This window comes from Globicephala melas, chromosome 1 (assembly GCF_963455315.2).
Source record: "Globicephala melas chromosome 1, mGloMel1.2, whole genome shotgun sequence".
Taxonomy (NCBI): Eukaryota; Metazoa; Chordata; class Mammalia; order Artiodactyla; family Delphinidae; genus Globicephala; species Globicephala melas.
The window spans coordinates 98,399,372-98,422,343 of NC_083314.1; the positions used below are offsets into that span (position 1 = coordinate 98,399,372).

At 35.6% G+C, this 22,972-nt stretch overlaps 1 protein-coding gene across 4 annotated transcripts in view; it reads left to right on the plus strand.

Moving 5' to 3' along the window:
• The window catches only part of OLFM3 (olfactomedin 3), a 194,576-nt gene extending 178,626 nt beyond the window's left edge, over positions 1-15,950 (plus strand). For all 4 annotated transcript variants that reach the window (XM_060302026.1, XM_030868838.2, XM_060302036.1 and 1 more), the window contains 2 exons: positions 13,730-13,836; positions 14,933-15,950. In XM_060302026.1, the coding sequence (XP_060158009.1) occupies positions 13,730-13,836; positions 14,933-15,610 (785 nt within the window). In that variant the 3' untranslated portion in view covers positions 15,611-15,950. The remainder of the gene's footprint in view (positions 1-13,729; positions 13,837-14,932) is intronic.
• Positions 15,951-22,972: the final 7,022 nt, after the last annotated feature.

Below are 22,972 nucleotides of genomic sequence, written 5' to 3' on the forward strand. Positions count from 1 at the left end.
CACGAACCCGTGTCCCCTGCATTGGCAGGTGGACTCTCAACCACTGTGCCACCAGGGAAGCCCTGCCTTTTGGTTTTGATGATGGTTTCCATGCCGTGCAGAAGCTTTTTAGTTTGATGTAGTCTCATTAGCTTATTTTTGCTTTTGTTTCCCTTGCCTTTGGAGTCAGCGTCACAAAAACACTGCTAAGACCAATAGCAATGAGGTTACCACCTACAGTTTTTCCTAGAAATTTAATGGTTTCAGGTCTTACATTTAAGTCTTTAAACCATTTTGAGTTCATTTTTGTGTATGATGTAAGAGAGTGGTCTAGTTTCATTTTTTTGCATATGGCTGGCCAGTTTTCCTAACACCATTTATTGAAGACTATTCTTTCTCCACTGTATGTTCTTTGCTCCTATGCTGTTAATTAATTTTTCATATATGTGTGAATTTATTTCTGGGCTCTCAACTCTGTTCCATTGATCTGTGTGCGTGTGTTTCATGACAATACCACAATGTTTTGATTATAACAGCTTTGTAGTATAGTTTAATATCAGTGAGCGTGACACCTCCATCTTTATTCTTCTTTCTCAAAATTGTTTTGGCTATTGAGGATCTGTTTGGTTTTGTACACATTTTAGAATTATTTGTTCTAGTTCTGTGAAATATGCCATTGGAGTTTTGATAGGGGTTTGCACTGAATCTGTAGATTGCTTTGGGTAGTATGGACATTTTAATAACTATACTAACTCTTCCAATCCTTGATCATAGAATATCTTTCAGTTATTTGTGTCTTCTTCAATTTCTTTCATCAGTGTCTTACAGTTTTCAGTGTGCAGCTTGTTCACCTCTTTGGTTAAATTCATTTCTAGGTATTTTATTCTTTCTAATGCAAATGTAAAAGGGATTTTTTTTAATTTCTTTTTTCTGATAGTTCTCTATTAGCATAAGGAAATGCCACAAATTTCTGTATATTGATTTTGTATCCTGCAACATTACTGAATTTATTTATCCATTCTAACAGTTTTTCTCTTTTTTTTTTGGTGGAGTCTTTAGGATTTACTCTATACAGTAGTGTGTCATCTGAAAACAGTGACAGTTTTACTTCTTTCTTTTTGATTTAGCTGTCTTTTATTTTGTCTTCCTAATTGCTGGGGCTAGGACTTCCAATACTATGTTGAATAGAAGTGGTAATAGTGGGCATCCTTGTCTTGTTCCTGATTTGAGAGGAAAAGCTTTCAGATTACCATTGAGTATGGTGTTAGCTGTGGGTTTGTCATATATGACCTTTATTATGTGGAGGTATGTTCCCTTTATAATCACTTTATTGAGAGTTTTTATCATAAATGGATGTTGGATTTTGTCAAAAGATTTTTCTTCATCTATTAAGATGATCATACAATTTTTATGCTTCATTTTGTTAATGTGATGTATCACATTAATTGATTTGTGGATGTTGATCCATCCTTGCATCCCTGAAATAAATCCTGCTTAATGATGGTGTATAATCCTCTTAATGTATTATTGGATTCAGTTTGCTAATATTGTGTTAGGGATTTTTACATCTATGTTCATCAAGGATATTGGCCTGTAATCTTCTTTTTTGTGTTGTCCCTGTATGGCTTTGGTATCAGACATGTTGGCTTTGTAAAACATGTTTGGAAGATTTCTCTCCTCCTCAGTTTTTTGGAAGAGTTTGACTAGGATAGGTATTAAATCTTCTTTGAATGTTTTGTAGGATTTTCAAGTGAAGCTGTCTGGTTCTGGGCTTTTGTTTGTTGAGAGCTTTTTGATTACAGTTTCAACCTCCTTAGTAGTAATCTTTGATTCAGATTTTCTATTTCTTCATGACTCAGTCTTGAAAAACTTGTATGTTTCCAGGGATGTATCCATTTCCTCCAGGTTATCCAATTTGTTGGCATATAACTGTTTGTAGTAGTCTCTTACGATCCTCTGTATTTCTATGGTATCAGTTGTAATTTCTCCTCTTTTATTTCTGATTTTATTTATTTGAGCCCTCTCTTTCTCTCCTGGTTAGTCTAGCTAAAGGTTTGCTGGTTCTGTCTTTTCAAATAACCGGCTCTTAGTTTCATTGATCTTTTATATTATTTTTTTAGACTCCATTTTTTTCTACTTTGATCTTTATCATTTCCTTCATCCTACTAATCTTGGGCTTCATTTGTTCTTCTTTTTCTAGTTCCTTTAGGTGTCAAATCAGATTGCTTATTTGTGATTTTTCTTGTTTCTTGAGGTAGGCTTGATTGCTATGAACTTTCCCCTTAGAACCACTTTTGTTGCATCTCACAGATTTTGGTGTGTCATATTTCTATTCTCATTTGTCTCTAGGTATTTTCTGATTTCACCATTAATTTCCTCAATAACAAACTGGTTATTCAGAAGTATGCTGTTGTTACTTCATGATTATTTCCCCTTTTTATCTTCTGATTGATTTCTAGCTTCACACTATTGTGGTCAGAGAAGTTTCACATGATTTCACTCTTCTTGAATTGATTGACACTTGTTTTGTGACCTAATATGTGATCTATCCTGGAGAATGTCCCACATGCACTTGAGAAGAAGGTGTAGTCTGATGCTTTTGAATAGAATGTTTGGATATTTCTATTAAACCTATCTGGTCTAATGTGTCATTTCAGTCCAACATTTCCTTATTGATTTTTGTGTCTGTAATGGATTTTTGTATCCATTACTGTAAATGGGGTTTAAAGTTCCCTACTATTATTGTATTGCTTTCAATTTTTCCCTTTAAGCCCATTAATATTGGTTTTATATATCTAGGAGCTCCTCTGTTGGGTGGCTATACATTTATAAATGTTATATTTTTCTTGTTAGATTTACTGTTATCATTATGTATTGCCCTTCTTTGTCTTTTATTACAGTTTTTGGTTTAAAGTCTATTTTGTCTGATATGAGTATGACTAATATGGCATTCTTTTCATTTCCATTTGCACAAAATATTTTTTCCATCCCTTCACCTTGTTTGTGTGTGTCCTTACTTCTGAAGTGAGCCTCTTGTAGACAGCATATAGATGGGTCTTGCTTTTTTATCCTTTCAGCCACACTATGTCTTTTGATTGGCAAATTTAGTATATTTACATTTAAAGTAATTAATGACAGGTGTGTACTTACTGCCATTTTGTACACTGTTTCTGGATTTTCTTGTGCTTCCTCTCTGTTCCTTTCTCTCTTTCTCTCTTTCCTTCTGTATTGGCAATTATCTTTAGCGTTATGTTTAAATTCCTTTCTCATTTTCCTTTTTGTATTTACTGTTACGTTTTTTCTTTGTGATTACCTTGTGGTTCTCATAAAAACATAGTATGTTAATAGCTGTCTTTTTTCAGGTGGCAGCAACTTAAATTTGAACATATTCCAAATCTTTATTTTTTCACACTCATGCTCCCTCATATTTTATACCTCTAATGACACATTTTACTCCTTTAACATCTGCTTATCTAAGAAATTCTTGATCTCTCCTTTAAATCTGAATGATAACCTTGTTGGTTAGAGAATTCTTGGTTGAAAGGTTTCTTTCCTTTTAGCATTTTGAATATGTAATGCCCCTCCCTTCTGGCCTGTACAGTTTCTGCTGAAAAATCTTCTCATAGACTTAAGGGATTTCCCTTGTATGCAACAAGTTGTTTTTCTCTTGCTGCTTTTAGAATTCTCTCTTATGCTTAACTTTTACCATTTTAATTATGTGTTTTGATGTATCTTTGGGTTCATCTTATTTGGAACTCTCTGGGCTTCCTGGAACTGGATGCCTGTTCCATTTCTCAGATTAGGAAATTTTCAGCCACTCTTTCTTCAAATAATTTTTTGACCCTTTCTCTTGCTTCCTCTTCTGAGATGCCTATAATGGAAATGTTTTTCCACTTGATATTGTCCCAAAGGTCCCTTATACGCTTTTTAAAATGGTTTATTCATTTTGCTGCTTTGTCTGGGTGAGTTTCATTGTTTTGTCTTCCAGTTCATTGATTCATTCTTATTCCTTAACTGGTTTGCTGTTGAACCCTTCTAGGTTATTTTTTTGTTTCAGTTGTAACTTCTGTTTGGTACTTTTCTTATGCTTCCTCTCTCTTTGATGAAGTTCTCACTGTGTTCATCTATTCTTCTCCCAAGTTCAGTAAGCATTTTTATGACTATTAATTTGAACATTTTATCAGGTAGATTGCTTACATTCATTTCATTTAGTTCTTTCCCTGAGACTCTGTCTTGTTCTATTAGAACACGTTCCTCTATCTCATTGTGACCAAATCTCTGTATGTGTTTCTATGTATTAGGTAAATAAGCTATTTCTCCTAGTCTTGAAGGAGTGACCCTATTTAGCACATGTCCTCAGGGGTTCATAGGCACAATCCTGCCTGGCCACCAGAGCTAGGCACTTCACTTGTGTCCCCTATTTGGGCTGCATGCACCCCACTATCATTGTGGGTTTGACCTGCTAGTGGACAGGGCTGCTCGTTGAAACAGCTGTGGCACCTGGCCATAGCTGCTTCTATGTACTGGTTGGTGGGGCTAGGACTTAGAACACCTATGGACCCAGCCACAGCTGCTGTAAGGCACAGGTTGACAGAGAAATTACTTGGTCAGCCATGAGGCCTAGCCAAGGCACAGGGGTGGGTGGGGGTTTCAGAGGGATGCATCCACTGGCACTAACAGGTTAGAGGAAGAATGGCAAAATGGCAACCACCAGCACGGGCATTAGCAAGGTAGCCTGAGGCTGCAAAATTGCTCCCAGCAGTGTCTCGGTCTCCAAGTAGTATCCCAACTGCTTTCTACCTCTCCAGAAGATGCTTAAAAATTAGGAAGTGGGTCCCCTTCACCTTTGGTTCACAAGCTTTTCACGGTGGTGCTTGTTTTTTCCCTCAGCAAGAGGCCCCATCTGCCTTATCTACCCATCTCAATGCTGTCCTTTTACCACTGGTTGTGGAGGCTCTGTGCATCCAGCTTTCAGGTTCCTAACCAAGGAAATTATTCCGTATGTAGTTGTACATTTGCTGTATCCATGGGAGAAGGTGAGTTCAGGATCTCCCTACACTGCTATTTTGAACCCTCTTAGATCCGAAGTCCCTTTTTCTTTTTAAATTTATTATTTTTTATTCTTATTAGTCATCCATTTTATACACATCAGTGTATATATGTCAAGCCCAATCTCCCAAAATATCAAAACACCACCCCCACCCACCGCCACTTACCCCCTTTACTGTCCATACATTTGTTCTCTACATCTGTGTCTCAATTTCTGTGCTGCAAACCGGTTCATCTGTACCATTTTTCTAGGTTCCAGATAAATGCATTAATATACGATATTTGTTTTTCTCTTCCTGACTTACTTCACTCTGTATGACAGTCTCTAGATCCATCCACGTCTCTACAAATGACCCAGTTTCGTTCCTTTTCATGGCTGAGTAATATTCCATTATATGTATATACCACAACTTCTTTATTCATTCATCTGTCGACGGGCATTTAGGTTGCTTCCATGACCTGGCTATTCTAAATAGTGCTGCAATGAATACTGGGGTGCATGTGTCTTTTTGAATTATGGTTATCTCTGGGTATATGCCCAGTAGTGGGACTGCTGGGTCATATGATAATTCTATTTTTGGTTTTTTAAGGAACCTCCAAACTGTTCTCCATAGTGGCTGTATCAATTTACATTCCCACAAACAATGCAAGAGGCTTCCCTTTTCTCCACACCCTCTCCAGCATTTGTTGTTTGTAGATTTTCTGATGATGCCCATTCTAACTGGTGTAAGGTGATACCTCATTGTAGATTTGATTTGCACTTCTCTAATAATTAGTGATGTTGAGCAGCTTTTCATGTGCTTCTTGGCCATCTGTATATCTTCTTTAGAGGAATGTCTATTTAGGTCTTCTGCCCATTTTTGGATTGAGTTGTTAGTTTTTTTAATATTGAGCTGCATGAGCTGTTTACATATTTTGGAGATTAACCCTTTGTCCGTTGATTCGTTGGCAAATGTTTCCTCCCATTCTGAGGGGTGTCTTTTCGTCTTCTTTATGGTTTCCTTCACTGTGTAAACACTTTTAAGTTTCATTAGGTCCCATTTGTTTATTTTTGTTTTTATTGCCATTACTCTAGGAGGTGGATCCAAAAAGATCTTGCTGTGATTTATGTCAACGAGTGTTTTTCCTATGTTTTCCTCTAAGAGCTTTATAGTGTCTGGTCTTACATTTAGGTCTCTAATCCATTTTAGGTCTCTAATCTTACATTTAGGTCTCTAATCCATTTTGAGTATGGTGTTAAGGAGTGTTCTAACTTCATTCTTTTGCATGTAGCTGTCCAGTTTTCCCAGCATCATTTATTGAAGAGACTGTCTTTTCTCCATTGTATATCCTTGCCTCCTTTGTCGTAGATTAGTTGATCATAGGTGTGTGGGTTTATCGCTGGGCTTTCTATCTTGTTCCATTGATCTATATTTCTGATTTTGTGCCAGTACCATATTGTCTTGATTACTGTAGCTTTGTAGTATAGTCTGAAGTCAGGGAGTCTGATTCCTCCAGCTCCGCTTTTCCCCCTCAACACTGCTTTGACTATTCGGTGTCTTTTGTGTCTCCATACAGATTTTAAGATTTTTTTTCTAGTTTTGTAAAAAAAAATGCCATTGGTAATTTGATAGGAATTGCACTGAATCTGTAGATTGCTTTGGGTAGTATAGTCATTTTCACAATATTGATTCTTCCAATCCAAGAACATGGTATATCTCTCCATTTGCTGGTATCATCATTAATTTCTTTCATCAGTGTCTTATAGTTTTCTGCATACAGGTCTTTTGTCTCCATAGGTAGATTTATTCCTAGGTATTTTATTCTCTTTGTTGCAATGGTAAATGGGAGTGTTTCCATAGCCTCTCTTTCAGATTTTTCATCATTAGTATACAGGAAAGCAAGAGATTTCAGTGCATTAATTTTGTACCCTGCAACTTTACCAAATTAACTGAGTAGCTCTAGCAGTTTTGTGGTGGCTCTTTAGGATTCTCTATGCATAGTATCATGTGATCTGCAAAGAGTGACAGTTTTACTTCTTCTTTTCCAATTTGTATTCCTTTTATTTCTTTTTCTTCTCTGATTGCCATGGCTAGGACTTCCAAATATATGTTGAATAATAAGGTGAGAGTGGACATCCTTGTCTTGTTCCTTAGTGGAAATGCTTTCAGTTTTTCACCAATGAGAATGATGTTTGCTGTGGGTTTGTCATACATGCCCTTTATTATGTTGAGGGAGGTTCTCTCTATGCCCACTTTCTGGAGAGCTTTTATCATACATAGATGTTGAATTTTGTAAAAAGCTTCTTCTGCACCTACTGACATGATCATATGGTTTCTCTTCCTCAATTTGTTAATATGGTGTATCACATTGATTGATTTGCATACACTGAAGACTCCTTGCATCCCTGGGATACATCCCACTTTATCATGGTGTATGATCCTTTTAATGTGTTGTTCAATTCTGTTTGCATCTATATTCATAAGTGATATTGGTCTGTAATTTTTTTTGTAGTATCTTTGTCTAGTTTTGGTATCAGGGTGATGGTGGCCTCACAGAATGAGTTTGGGAGTGTTCCTTCCTCTGCAATTTTTTGGAAGAGTTTGAGAAGGATGGGTGTTAGCTCTTCTCTAAATGTTTGATAGAATTCACCTGTGAAGCCATTTGGTCCTGGACTTTTGTTCATTGGAAGATTTTTAATCACAGTTTCAATTTCATTACTTGTGTTTGGTCTGTTCATATTTTCTATTTCTTCCTGGTTCAGTCTTGGAAGGTTATACCTTTCTAAGAATTCATCCATTTCTTCCAGGTTGTCCATTTTATTGGCAAAGAGTTGCTTGTAGCAGTCTCTTAGGATGCTTTGTATTTCTGCAGTGTCTGTTATAACTTCTTTTTCATTCCGAATTGTACTGATCTGAGTACTCTCACTCTTTTTCTTGATGAGTTTGGCTAATGGTTTATCAATTTTGTTTGTGTTCTCAAAGAACCAGCTTTTAGTTTTATTGATCTTTGCTACTGCTTTCTTTGTTTCTATTTCATTTATTTCTGCTGTGATCTTTATGATTTCCTTCCTTCTGCTAATTTTGGGTTTTGTTTGTTCTTCTTTCTCTAGTTCCTTTAGGTGTAAGGTTAGGTTGTTTATTTGAGATATTTCTTTTTTATTGAGGTAGGCTTGTATAGCTATAAACTTCCCTCTTAGAACCGCTTTTGCTGCCTCCCATAGGTTTTGGATCATCGTGTTTTCATTGTCATTTGTCTCTAGGCATTTTCTGATTTCCTCTTTGATTTCTTCAGTGATGTCTTGGTTATTTAGTAATGTGTTTTTTAGCCTCCATGTGTTTGTGCTTTTTACGTGTTTTTCCCTGTAATTCATTTCTAATCTCATAGCGTTGTCAGAAAAGATGCTTGGTATGATTTCAATTTTCTTATATTTACTGAGGCTTGATTTGTGACCCAAGATATGATCTATCCTAGAGAATGTTCTGTGCGCAGTTGAGAAGAAAGTGTAATCTGATGTTTTTGGATGGAGTGTCGTACAAATATCAATTAAATCTATCTGGTCTATTGTGTCATTTAAAGCTTCTGTTTCTTCATTAATTTTCTCTTTGGATGATCTGTCCGTTGGTGTAAGTGAGGTGTTAAAAGTCCCCCACTATTATTGTGTTACTGGCAATTTCCTCTTTTATAGCTGTTAGCAGTTGCCTTATGTATTGAGGTGCTCCTATGTTGGGTGCATACATATTTATAATTGCTATATCTTCTTCTTGGATTGATCCCTTGATCATTATGTAGTGTCCTTCCTTGTCTCTTGTAACATTCTTTATTTTAAAGTCTATTTTATCTGATATGAGTATTGCTACTCCAGCTTTCTTTTGATTTCCATTAGCATGGATTATCTTTTTTCCATGTCCTCACTTTCAGTCTGTATGTGTCCCTAGGTCTGAAGTGGGTCTCTTGTAGACAGCATATAGATGGGTCTTGTTTTTGTATCCATTCAGCAAGCCTGTGTCTTTTGGTTGGAACATTTAATCCATTCATGCTTAAGGTAATTATCGATATGTATGTTCCTATGACCATTTTCTTAGTTTTGGGTTTGTTTTTGTAGATCCTTTTCTTCTCTTGTGTTTCCCACTTAGAGAAGTTCCTTTAGCATTTGTTGTAGAGCTGGTTTTTTGGTGTTGAATTCTCTTAGCTTTTGCTTGTCTGTAAAGCTTTTGATTTCTCCACTGAATCTGAATGAGTTCCTTGCTGGGTAGAGTAATCTTGATTGTAGGTTCTTCCCTTTCATCACTTTAAGTATATCATGCCACTCCCTTCTGGCTTGTAGAGTTTCTGCTGAGAAATCAGTTGTTAACCTTATGGGAGTTTCCTTGTATGTTATTTGTCATTTTACCCTTGCTGCTTTCAATAAATTTTTTTTTGTTTAATTTTTGCCAATTTGATTACTATGTGTCTTGGCATGTTTCTCCTTAGGTTTATCCTGTATGGGACTCTCTGTGTTTCCTGGACTTGGGTGGATATTTCCTTTCCCATGTTAGGGAAGTTTTCGAGTATAATCTCTTCAAATATTTTCTCTGGTCCTTTCTCTCTCTCTTCTCCTTCTGGTACCCTTATACTGCGAATGTTGTTGTGTTTAATTTTGTCCCAGATGTCTCTTAGGCTGTCTTCATTTCTTTTCATTCTTTTTTTTCTATTCTGTTCTGCAGCAGTGAATTCCACCATTCTGTCTTCCAGGTCACTTATCCGTTCTTCTGCCTCAGTTATTCTGCTACTGATTCCTTCTAGTGTAATTTTCATTTCAGTTATTGTATTGTTCATCTCTGGTTTTTTGTACTTTAATTCCTCTAAGTCTTTGTTAAACATTTCTTGCATCTTGTCGATCTTTGCCTCCATTCTTTTTCCAAGGTCCTGGATCATCTTCACTATCATTATCCTGAATTGTTTTTCTGGATGGTTGCCTATCTCCATTGCATTTAGTTGTTTTTCTTAGGTTTTATCTTGTTCCTTCATCTGGTACATAGCCCTCTGCCTTTTCACCTTGTCTATCTTTCTGTGAATGTGGTTTTTGTTCCACAGGCTACAGGACTGTAGTTCTTCTTGCTTCTGCTGTCTGCCCTCTGGTGGATGAGGCTATCTAAGAGGTTTGTGCAAGTTTCCTGATGGGAGGGACTGGTGGTGGGTAGAACTGGCTGTTGCTCTGGTGGGCAGAGCCCAGTAAAACTTTAATCCACTTGACTGCTGATGGGTGGGATTGGGTTCCCTCCCTGTTTGTTGTTTGGCCTGAGGCAACCCAACACTGGAGCCTACCCAGGCTCTTTGGTGGGGCTAATGGCAGACTCTGGGAGGGCTCATGCCAAGGAGTACTTCCCAGAACTTCTGCTGCCAGTGTCCTTGTCCTCACTGTGTGCCAGAGCCACTCCCCACTTTTTCAGGAAACCCTCCAACACTAGCAGGTAGGTCTGGTTCAGTGTCCCCTGGGGTCACTGCTCCTTCCCCTGGGTCCCGATGTGCACATTACTTTGTGTGTGCCCTCCTAGAGTCTCTGTTTTCCCCAGTCCTGTTGTTCTGCAATCAAATCCCGCTGCCTTCTAATTTTGATTCTCTAGGAATTCCTCCTCCCATTGTGGGACCCCCAGGTTGGGAATCCTGACGTGGGGCTCACAACCTTCACTCTAGTGGGTGGACTTCTGTGGTATAAGTGTTCTCCAGTTTGTGAGTCATCCACCCAGCAGTTATGGGATTTGATTTTATTGTGAATGTGCCCTTCCTATAGTCTCATTGTGGCTTCTCCTTTGTCTTTGGATGTGGGGTATCTTTTCTGGTGAGTTCCAGTGTCCTCCCGTCGATGACTGTTCAGCAGTTAGTTGTGATTCTGGTGTTCTCGCAAGAGGGAGTGAGGTCACATCCTTCTACTCCACCATCTTCGAAGACGATTTTAATAAAAATGATCTAGGACAACTTTAAGCAGCCTAGTATATCAGGAACCCTTGCAACTGGTACAGGCTTCTTTCCTCCACACTGTTTCCAGACAAGGCTGTGTGCCCTCTAAGGAGCTACTTCCATATATAGTCCTCAACTATATTATGTTAAAAGACAAAGGTTCCTCCCATTAGGTTAAAAAATCCAACTATAAAATCCACCTATGCTCCACTTATAGAAAACATATCTCCCAAGGCTCCAGGGAAGATTCATAATATATGGTAAATCCTTTTATCAGTTTTCCTACCACGTGTGTGTCACGGCGAGGTGTCCCTTACTTCTCTTCAAGGCAGAGCAGCTCCATCCTCAGCTCTTATCTCCTATGCTTAGACACTAGTGCATTTTATTTCATCCTACACCTTTAATTACCACTCTCCATCACTTTCTGCCTTCCAGAAATTTGTTAAAAATTTCTTCTCTGGGCTTCCCTTGTGGTGCAGTGGGGTTTCCCTGGTGGTGCAGTGGTTAAGAACCCACCTGCCAATGCAGGGGACACGGATTCGAGCCCTGGTCCAGGAAGATCCCACATGTCGCAGAGCAACTAAGCCCGTGCGCCACAACTACTGAGCCTGCACTCTAGAGCCTGTGTGCCACAACTACTGAGGCTGAGTGCTACAACTACTGAAGCCCGCACGCCTAGAGCCCATGCTCCGCAACGAGGAGCCACCACAAGGAGAAGCCTGCATGCCACAACAAAAATAGCCCCCGCTCACTGCAACTAAAGAAAGCCTGCACACAGCAACGAGGACCCAATGCAGCCAAAAATAAATAAATAAATTTATTAAAAACGAAAAGTTTATTCTCCACTAATGGCTCTGTACCATTCTCTTTGCTTTGGGTTTTTTCCCCCATGTTTTACTCTTTTACTATCATTTTAATGAGATTTTGCAAAATAAAGGAGATAAAAGCACCATCATCTTAGCCAGTTACTTTTCATATTTTATCTATTTTTGCTATTTGTATTCTGTTCAACAAAAGTATTTATTTTTCATGCATAAAGAAGAAGTCACATATTTTATTTGTGCTGTTTTTTAGGGGGAGCAATGTCTTTCTATTTATTTCCATATACTTATAGTTTAAATTTTCATGCACTTACCATTGTGAATTTAGAAATATTTATGTAGGTCATCATTAAAGATCATATTACTTTCACTTATTTAGTGCATTCAGAGAATATACGCAACTTATATTCTTTCAGGATACATTTACTTTTTTCTAGTTCAAACTGATACTATTTTATTCACATATTGTTCATGTGTTTATACCAAGTTGAGCTAATATATTCTAAATAGGTTTAACTGAAGATCTTGCTATTCAATATAGACAATGCCACAAAGACTTCTGATTTGCTCAGTTTAACAGGTCTTAGGAAGTTATAAAGTAATTCCTTTATATAAAATATATAAAGATGCTATCACATCTAGTTTCTTCAAAAAAGAAGAAAAAAATATATTCGGTTTAGGTTTCATGAAAAGCTGGAGATTACTAAATGTGTAGTTATCACTGAAGCAATAGCACAAAATATAATGTTATCGTTCATCATCTTTCTAACTGCATGGCTTAGTATTCTGCCCGTTACAAATTATTCTTATGAGGAACACACATAGAGAAAAATGAGGCAAGATAAGCCCTAAGTTACAATTAGTTTTGTCCTTTATTTGCTTTGGGGATCTGTTCTTTCCCTTCCAAACATACAGGAACTGACAGGCACTAAGTAGAAATTTATCAGTTCTAAGGATAGGCAGAGGAGGATCTAAGAAACATGGGCCATACAGAACAATTTTTTTAAAGTAAAAAAAGAACACAAAGAAAAGAGGAGTATAAATGGATAGGAAAATTTCTTTGTTTAGACCAAAAGTCAACATTTACAGGCAGTTATATTGCCTTTCACAATGTGTATGATAAATCACTTTTAAATTATTCTGTTGTAAAAATCTCACAAAATGCCTGCGTTTCTTTTTGGTTTAGACTTTGGCATTTATGAAGTCCAAGCTTTTCCTAAGATTTTATTCATAGATAGAGTGATAAAAATATAATTTTTCAAGAAAGTCACTAGTTTTTTATCATGTATTACATCAATTGATACTCTACATCTTTCACTGCATGGGACTACAGGGTATGAGGGCTTGAGTTTTGTGGGAGGTTTTCCCTATATCTTTAGGGCTGCTCTATCAGGCTTGCACAAGGCATTTACCTTTCAAAACTCTACGTCTTTCAGGTAGATTGTGATTACATTTTTTTTATTATATTCTATAAATATAACTTTCACAGGAGCTGCTCATTTACCAATACAAACTGAAAATCGACTTAACAAGAGTTCTTTCTGGCTTGCATAAGTAGTCCAAAGTCTCAAAGCATGAGCAGAGAGGGTCAGGTGAGGGGAAGATGATGATCAGGTAAACAGCATCATGGAAAATTTAATTTTGCTGACTTCTTTACTTAGAAGCAGCAGCTGGACTGGTATAATGATAATGACGTTCCTGATTTATCTCTTTCCAGATTGTATAAATAATTTCCCATTTTAAAATTCCACACTTTAGATTTAGAGCACTGAAAAAGCAACTACTCATGGTTCAAATTATAGTTAAATGCATAGCATCCCACATGAATGATCATTTATTCAGAATGTGGTATTAATTCTATTTGCTTTGTTTTAAGATTCCTTTCTTTGCTCTTGGTGTAAGTATGTGTGTTGGAATTATTGCCATGTTCACCCAACATGTTCATGTTACTCTAATTTCAGCATGTGGCAAACTGATGAAAATCACAGGCCCAGTTACAGTCAAGACATCTGGAACCCGATTTGGCGCTTGGATGACAGATCCCTTAGCATCTGAAAAAAATAACAGAGTATGTTGCTTCCTCAAATGCCTTTGCTTAGAATTATGTTTTATTTAAGCTTTATGCCTACTAGACTACCCATTATTTTTCAGGGATATTAGTTTCAACTTGAAAAGTGTTACACTGTTTGCAAATATTTTCAGTTTGATAATATTAACATATCTACAGATACATGGCAAACTTATTTTAGTAAAATGTTCTATCCTATAATTCATCAGTATAGTGAGTCTAATTTTTTATTGGTTATTACTGTTTTATGCTTGAAAAGGGCTAGTTACAAGTATACAAATTTTTCTGTACATTCCTTCTAGAATTTGCTCCTTAGTGTAAAAAAAAAACTAAATAAGTAAAAAAGCTCAAGAGCTACCCAATTCACTAAAGCTAAAATATACCTAGAATCTAGGGGTAATTTTAAAGAAAACATCATAGAGGGTATTTGGCAATGCCTCTATTATGAAAATCAATACACTAGAGACTTACCATAGCTCCATCTATGTTCTATTACAGAACTCAGTACACATTAGGATTTTCAAGGGTTACATCCAAGCAAGTTTAGTAGCTCAGTTAGTAAAATTATTTCATTAAAAGGTGGTTGTACCTATAAGCTGATCAAATGAACAAGTATTACTAGAAGGTTCTTTGTTATCCATAAAGGAAAAATAAGTTGAATGCTCAAAATTAAGCCATATATTTTTCAGAGCAAGGGATGGAATAAATAAATTTTCTGAACGTGATATTTTTTGCAGTTATTACTAATCAAATTGATCAGGTAAATGAAAAAAGTGATGTGATTTGCATTGATATATGTTTGATTCACTCAGTGATACGCACTGAATGGTAAAAAATTTTTAAAACAACAAAAAAAGAAAAGACAAAAAGCAAATCAACTTCAAGGCAGTACATTTAGTTGTTTCCTTTCCACACAGACCATGTCACTATCTTTGCCAAAGCCTGCAGTACTATCAAACTGCAACAGGTAAGTGGTAAGAGAATCTTCCAGAGCCTGAGAATGACAATATTAATATGTGCTGATTCTCACTGTCTTTATTTTGGAATTCTCAAAAAAGTACAGAATTTAATTACTTCATTTTTTCCTTCTTCCCAGGTTTGGTACATGGACAGTTATACTAACAATAAAATTGTCCGTGAGTACAAATCAATTGCAGACTTTGTCAGCGGGGCCGAATCAAGGACATACAACCTCCCGTTCAAATGGGCAGGAACTAACCATGTTGTCTACAATGGCTCACTCTATTTTAACAAGTATCAGAGTAACATCATCATCAAATACAGCTTTGATATGGGGAGAGTGCTTGCCCAAAGAAGCCTGGAGTATGCTGGTTTTCACAACGTTTACCCTTACACATGGGGTGGGTTCTCTGACATCGACCTAATGGCTGATGAAATCGGGCTGTGGGCTGTGTATGCAACTAACCAGAATGCAGGCAATATTGTCATCAGCCAACTTAACAAAGATACCTTGGAGGTAATGAAGAGCTGGAGCACTGGCTATCCCAAGAGAAGTGCGGGGGAATCCTTCATGATCTGTGGGACACTGTATGTCACCAACTCCCACTTAACTGGAGCCAAGGTGTATTATTCCTATTCCACCAAAACCTCCACATATGAGTACACGGACATTCCCTTTCATAACCAATACTTTCACATATCCATGCTTGACTACAATGCAAGAGATAGAGCTCTTTATGCCTGGAACAATGGTCACCAGGTCCTATTCAATGTCACCCTTTTCCACATCATTAAGACTGAGGATGACACATAAGCAAATGCAATTTGTGTTCATTGATCTAACAGTGTCATCTGTGATAAACTCTATAGGACCCCTTCTGGTTTTTCTTTATAATAACTTTCATCATTTCTCCAAAGCATTTTTTGTTATAAAGTTGGTGTTTCAAAAAACATCTGAGCCTGTATAAACTAACCTGTTGGAAACACATCTTAACTCCTAAATTTACAAGGCCTATCATGTCCTTGTCATGAAAAGCACTAAAATGAGCTTAAGTGGCTAAAGTCATAGTTTTACAAAAGATTAATGATCTGCCTTATGTTAGAGTCAGAGATTAATGGTGGCTTAAATGCATGAAATGTCTTTTTTTTTTTTTTTAACTCTGTCATTTTTTTACTGTCTTTTGCTCCACATCAGAAAATATTTTGGTAGGAATTAGGAAAAAAAAAAGCACTTCCCCCCCATTTATTTCTAAAAACGATTTAAGGATCTTATTTATATGAGAAAATATTATTAATCATTTTGCTGTTATACAGTTCTCTGATGCGGTGCTGTACAGTCATTTTTAAATCTCTTGCTAACATTTTATTGGCAATAGGTATTTCTACCATTGTAACCACCATTGTGCAACTGTATCTCTTCACTTCTGTGAAAGTAAGTAATATTTTTTATAAAATACACTGAAGTTTAATCTCAGTAATCATTATGGGTCACTATTCAAGAGTGGTCAAAAAGGAAGTATCTTCTCAGCTTATCCCTTTACATAAGCATTATAAACTAAAAAGAAAATCAAACCAGATTCCTTACAATAGAGTCTTTATTTTACCCCAAGTTTACAGGACCACTGACATGGAATCCTAAAATTGATTCAGTAAGGATGAGTTATTCTGATCACTCCACTGAAAGCAACCCATATAGTTGCTTGCAAAGATGCAGTTGAGTCACAACTGACTTGAGTTGACTCTACTCATTTATTACACATTCAAATTCTGTTCTTTATAATTAAATATATTAATGTTTTAACTTAAATTTTACACACAACTGGCAATAATGTAATTTCTTGTGTCAGGACTCTAAAAGTACAGGAAGCACATGTGAAAACTCTTAAAAATAAAATTTCTGTAATGTCATCTAGACTTATAAATTCTGGAGAGCTACTGGCAAGATTGTGCAAAAGAAAATTGTGGGAAAACTTGGGAGTTGTCTGTGTGGTTTATTGTATAAATAACCAATTTAGAAAACAAGATGGGACAGCAACCCCCTGTTACCCTGATTCATTGTGTGCAGAAATATTGTAACCAAAAAATAAAGCTTTAATAATATTTTATGTTAATAACACCAAAAACATATAATCAATATATATAAAACATATCACTGAGTTTGGAGGTACTTTCCACATACTTACCTAAGGCAGTTTTATGGAAACTAGTGTGGGTTGGTTTTACAATTTAAAAAGCATATTCTATAATAAATAATATATAACTTAAACTGTTGTGAATGTTTAGTTTCACACATACGCAATATCATCATTTCCTTTGTAAAGTAAGGATATAATAAATCAGATAAGGCATTGTATAAAGAAATAATACTTAAGAGTAATTCATTTCAAATGTCACAAGTAAAACATCACTCTCAAATATCTCACTGTCAAAACTGTAGTATGAAAAACTCAATCTCAAAATTGTTAAAATTTAACAAAGATTTCTTTTTTTGCCTACAAAAAGTTATTAGCATGATTTAATGACCACTCTGGGTTCTTCTGCAATGCTGTCTTCTCTTTTAAACATTTATATATGTTCTCCTCTGTTTCTGAAAGTTAGAAAATTTATGGGACTCACTTGTCATTGTACACACACCACAAAAATAATCAGTCAATACTTTGTACATCAAGAGTTTGTATGAAGAAAGAAAGTCAATTTCAGAAATGAATGAGTTTTTAGTATACGGCCTCTAGCAGATATCTGGGTCTTCTTTACTTTTTAAAAAAATAATGTAACATGATATCACGTAAATTCAAAACCTCAATGATCACAGCTTTTTTGTGAGATGTACGGCTTGTAAAGCACTTTATTGTTTTCTATGTAAGGGTTCATCACCACATCCAGGTTACAGTGTATGTGCTGCTAGAGCAGGCACAGATTTTATTATTGTCACTAGAAGTGGGGTTGACATGGGTTTAAAAATGTAATTTGCATTAAACACTTAGTTTAAAAGCATTTTTCTTAGTAAATTATTATCAGTTTGTGCCTGAAATAAATAAGAACTTACTCTAATCACTGCTTTTTTAAAAATCTCCACCAAATAAAATAAATTTTATGAGGGAAATAATGACTATTTTAAAATCATACACATAATCCAATCCATAAAGAAATCCAAGCTCAGAAAGTTTTAATTCTAAGTGAACTGTGTAACTGGAATTTTCTGAATTAACCATATCATTAACAAACTTCCATGTCATTTAAATAATAATATGGGGCTTCCCTGGTGGCGCAGTGGTTGAGAGTCCGCCTGCCCATGCAGGGGACACGGGTTCGTGCCCCAGTCCGGGAGGATCCCTCATGCCGCAGAGCGGCTGGGCCCGTGAGCCATGGCCGCTGAGCCTGCGCGTCCGGAGCCTGTGCTCCACAACAGGAGAGGCCACAACAGTGAGAGGCCCGTGTACTGCAAAAAAAAAATAATAATAATAATAATATGATCATGGTCTGATTATGTTTGTGTGACATTTGTATTTGTGGCACTTGAATCATAATATTTATTACTTGCACCTCACTTACATCTATGAGTTCACAAAATGACAGTGTTAGTGCATTACCAATATGTAGAGATTAAAAAAGAAAATAATGACAAGTGCCTATATGCCACATGCCATATAGTGATAAGGTTGTGGTAAGATTTACCATGAACTCAGAATCTCTGGTTCCTATCATCATACTCATAGAGTCATTTCATCGTTATAATCTATAGTATTCTCTGATGACATCTTTTCTTCATAAAATTGATTCTTAGTCCTAACAAGAAAACGGCATTTACATCTGAAAATTACTACCAAAATTAAAATTACAAATTTTTCAAACAGAATTATTTTAGAAGTATAAATATAAAATTGTACTTATGTTCATCAACAAATGAAACCAGTTATTTTTCTAAGGTAAATTATATGTATAATTATACATATTATATATATATATATATATATACACATACACACACACATATAATAATCCCTTAGCTTTATTCTCCTTAAAAAGATTTTTTTAAAACCCTATCTGAGCACTCAGGATTACCAAATTGTTTCCTTCTACAAATGCTAAATTTGAATGCAACTGAGAGCAAAATTCAAAGTATACCTTCGAGTTAGAGCAAATATGAAAAATTATTGACATTACAGAGTTTCTAAAAGCCAAGCCTTCTAGAAATATGGATATTTTTGAAAAAGAATAAAAAATGGCATCTTGCTGACTTGACAAGGTAGGTATGATTATATCCTTTACTAAACGTACAATTTGAGTTCCTATGACAATATAAAAGAATGTGAATTTATAGACAAAACATACTTTGCCTCTCCATCATCACATGATTAGTGGACCATGAGAAAAGCTACTAAAAGTGGTCTACCTAGCACAATAGGCAGGGAGCATTAATTAAAATTTAGATGCTATAGGCTGAAACAAAGCCTTAATCTCTGACTGCTCATAGCTAGAAACAGTCATTTCTAGAAAGGCTCAGAGACACTAAATATCATTCAGTTCAGTAGGCTGTATCCATACTGAAATCAAGATCATGGAATGATTTCTGTTTCTAAAATTAAGTAAGCTCAGCGTAAATCTCTTAGCTGATAGTTTGTCATAATCAGTTACTCTTCATAAAAGGTCTTGAGCTTAATAAAATGTGTTCTTTTGAATTGTTGAACTCGAACTAGAAAAAACACTGTGAAAACATTAGCTGATGGAAGAAAAACCAACTTCACCAAACTCTTTTAGTTATTTTTCTATCAAATAATGAATTCAATTGATGGCAATCTCTTGAATAAAGAAAAGCGTTTACTCTACTATTTAACCGGTCAGAAAGAAATCCTCCCCGAACTGACTTTACTAGGCTGATTTTTCTGAATCATACCTTAATATTATGTGATATAGTTTATCCCTCTTCATCAGGGTTAGAGCAACTTTAATCATGTTTGGAGTCTGCCTTGTCTCCAAAGCGTCAAACTAATTGGCAGAAGATGTATCCTCTTTGAAGCTCAGTTCGTTGATTGCCAAATAAGTTTTACAAGTATAAATTAACATTAAACATGACTTGAAAATAATATGAAAAAGGACATAAAGTTGTACCTTGTCAAGAGTACAGAGTACTTTTCATAACTATAACCATCTTAAAACATTATTCATAGTTAGAGATATGAAGCAAAATGGTGAATACGAAAGAGATCTCAGGAATAGAGCTGCAAGAAATCTGCTGGTAAACCATACACACATATGCAGTTCAGTACAAAGTTACATCCCTACGAAAGCTATAGTCTTCCCAGAAGAGACTGCACACATTTTAAAAAAAATAATTAAAATATTGCCATAAAATATAATTCTTACCACAGTTCAGACTTGGAAATATTGCATATCATTCAGATACTATCAGAAAGTAAATACTATATGACAAAAGTCTTGAAAATGGAGCAAAAATTGAGCTGATGAAAAGAAGCATTAGCCATTTTAAAGGTCTTCATGGGCATACATTCTAGTAAGAACAAGCAGCAACAAAAGTATTAATGAAAAGTAAGTTTTGATTGTACTAACTGCTATAAAGGGAATAATTCTATCTCATAAAGAGTGACTGGGTGTTTACTAGGGGCAGGGTGGGATAGGAGATCTTTAGGTGGGATAGTCAAGGTAAATTCAGTCAAGGAATGAAATGTCACCATCTGATCCACACAAAAAATTTTACTTCTTCCTTTCCATTCCTAGAAATCCATGGATCAAATATTTCTTAATATTTCTCTTTTCAGAAGTTTGTTTTGTTTTGTTTTGTTCATTTTTTGTTTTTTTAACTTGGGAGTTCAAGGATACACTTCTGATGATGACTGAACTCCCTGAAAATATATGCTAAATTTAGTGTGTGCTTGTACATTCTTTTATGTAGGGGACTTACAGCTTTCATCACATTCTCAAAGAAAGCCATGACCCAAAAGATCACCACTATGTCAATGAAATTTTAATCCCAAATTTATTAAGCATCTTTATGACAAGCACTGAATGTCTGTCATCTGTCTTGCAATACTCAAGAATTTAGCTTGTTTCAGAGAGGAAAGAAATTAACATCCTAGTATTACCTGTAATTTTTTTCTTCATTAGAACACCAAGATTAAGTTGTTCCCTATTAAAAACAAAACAAAACAAAACCTCTAAAGGGACTTTTTTTATATTTGGACCAAATCCAATTATTTTTTTGTGATCCAGCTTTAGAGCACACTCTTGCCACATTTAGTGGCTAAGAGTCTCTATTATGAGGCCTGTCCTACATCTATTGGAATCTGGAGAACATTCTCTTACAGTTCTAACACAGCCTTTTAGCAGCACCATTAGAATCTGACTGGAATTGAGGAGATGTAGTGTGCTCCATCAAATTTAACTGCAAACTCCTCTTCTGAAATTAGCTACCGCAGCAACGCATAAACAGCAAAAGAAAAGACTGTAACACTTGCCCTGGTTTAGAAGCTACTGTGGTTGATATGCACGTAATCAACAGCTACAGAAAATAAAAATAATTTTTATTTAAAAAAATTACCCTAGTCATGTTTATACAGATAAAATCATGCTGAGTAGATAACTGAGGCTGCTTCCATCAGTGATATTTTGTTTGATTTCTTTTTGTTCCCCTAAGTACTTAAGAAGAGATTCATTAACTTCCACTCTGTTATGAACCAAAAATAATAAAAATAAATATCTGCAATGTCTTTATTAAACTCCATTAGAAACTATTCTTGGAAGATGTAGTACACATTGAAAAACAATTTGAACATGTCTTTGTATAGGTAATGAGTTCTTATACTCAAATGACATTCTTGTCCTTCAGGTAAAGTCTGGCCCAGAAAAGTGGTTTAAAAGTATAATTAATTTATTATTAGCTTTTTTTTTTGCCATTCTTCCTTAGAAAATGTACACTAAACAAATATAAAGAACCCTTTCCATTTCATTGTTTTCCATTTTTCAAGGCTATTTCATTTCTATTCTTTCATGTAAGGCTTTACAATATCCTTATGGAATAGGGAGGGCAAAACATATCATTCTGATTTCACAAATGAGTAAACGGTACATTTATGTTTCCATGTTTATATTTCTCCAAAGATAGTTCACAGGCACCTCACACTTAGTATGTTTCAAACCAAAATCCTTATCATTCCTTCACCTGCCCCCCAATCTATTTTTCCTTCCTACCCCAGTTAACAAAAATACCATCCCATCCACAACCTTGTTTTCTACCACACCTTTGGCTCTTTAAACACACCTGTCCCTTCTATTATCAGATTACTATGATAAATAAATAAATCTAATCATATCTAAAATCTAAATCAATGCTATTCCAGATATTTGTTCTCAACCATTATCTTCCAATTTGTTTGGTTCTCTCACTGTTTCCTGCTCTATTCAATCAACCCTCTAATCTTCATCTCCATGCCCAGAAAAACAGATGCCCTCTTTGCAAACACCTCTTCTGTTTACTGACCTCTGATTCCTCTCCTATATAATCAGCTTTACTTTTTGCTTTGGCCAAGGGCCACTTCGATCAGCTATGGCTTTATAGAATACTTCCTGATCAAGCAAGCTCCCCACTTTCCAAGTCAGATTAAATGGTGGGTTTTATACCTTTCCTCATAATTCATATTTAAGACTGACCTCTTACTCTCTAAATTTGTATTTATCATTCAAAATTCACTTAAAATACCACCTTATTTCTGAAGCTTAGAAAACGTCATTCTCTCAAAGTACTGATCTTATATTATCAAAATTATTACATCACATTTTAATTATCTGTTTCTTCCAAGTTAGTGTGGACTCCTCAAGCATAGGGACAATGAGTTATATTCCTTATATTTCCTGGCACAGTGTCTGATACAGAATAATCTCACAGTAAACATTAATAACCAAAGAAGTATAAGACTGAATGACAAGGTGACCACCTTCCTATATCTAAAAACATTGTTCCATTCTGAGAACATCCTAAGAAATTAACTTTTCCAAATTTATTGTATTGAAAATAAATTTCCATTTCTTACTAAGGTCAGATTTTAAATATAAGAAGCATAAAGACAAAACGGGGCTTAATTTACTCTTTGGTTAAACTGATCTCTTCAAATAAATTTTATTTCAAAAGTAAATTTTATTTCTATAGCTACCATGGTCATTT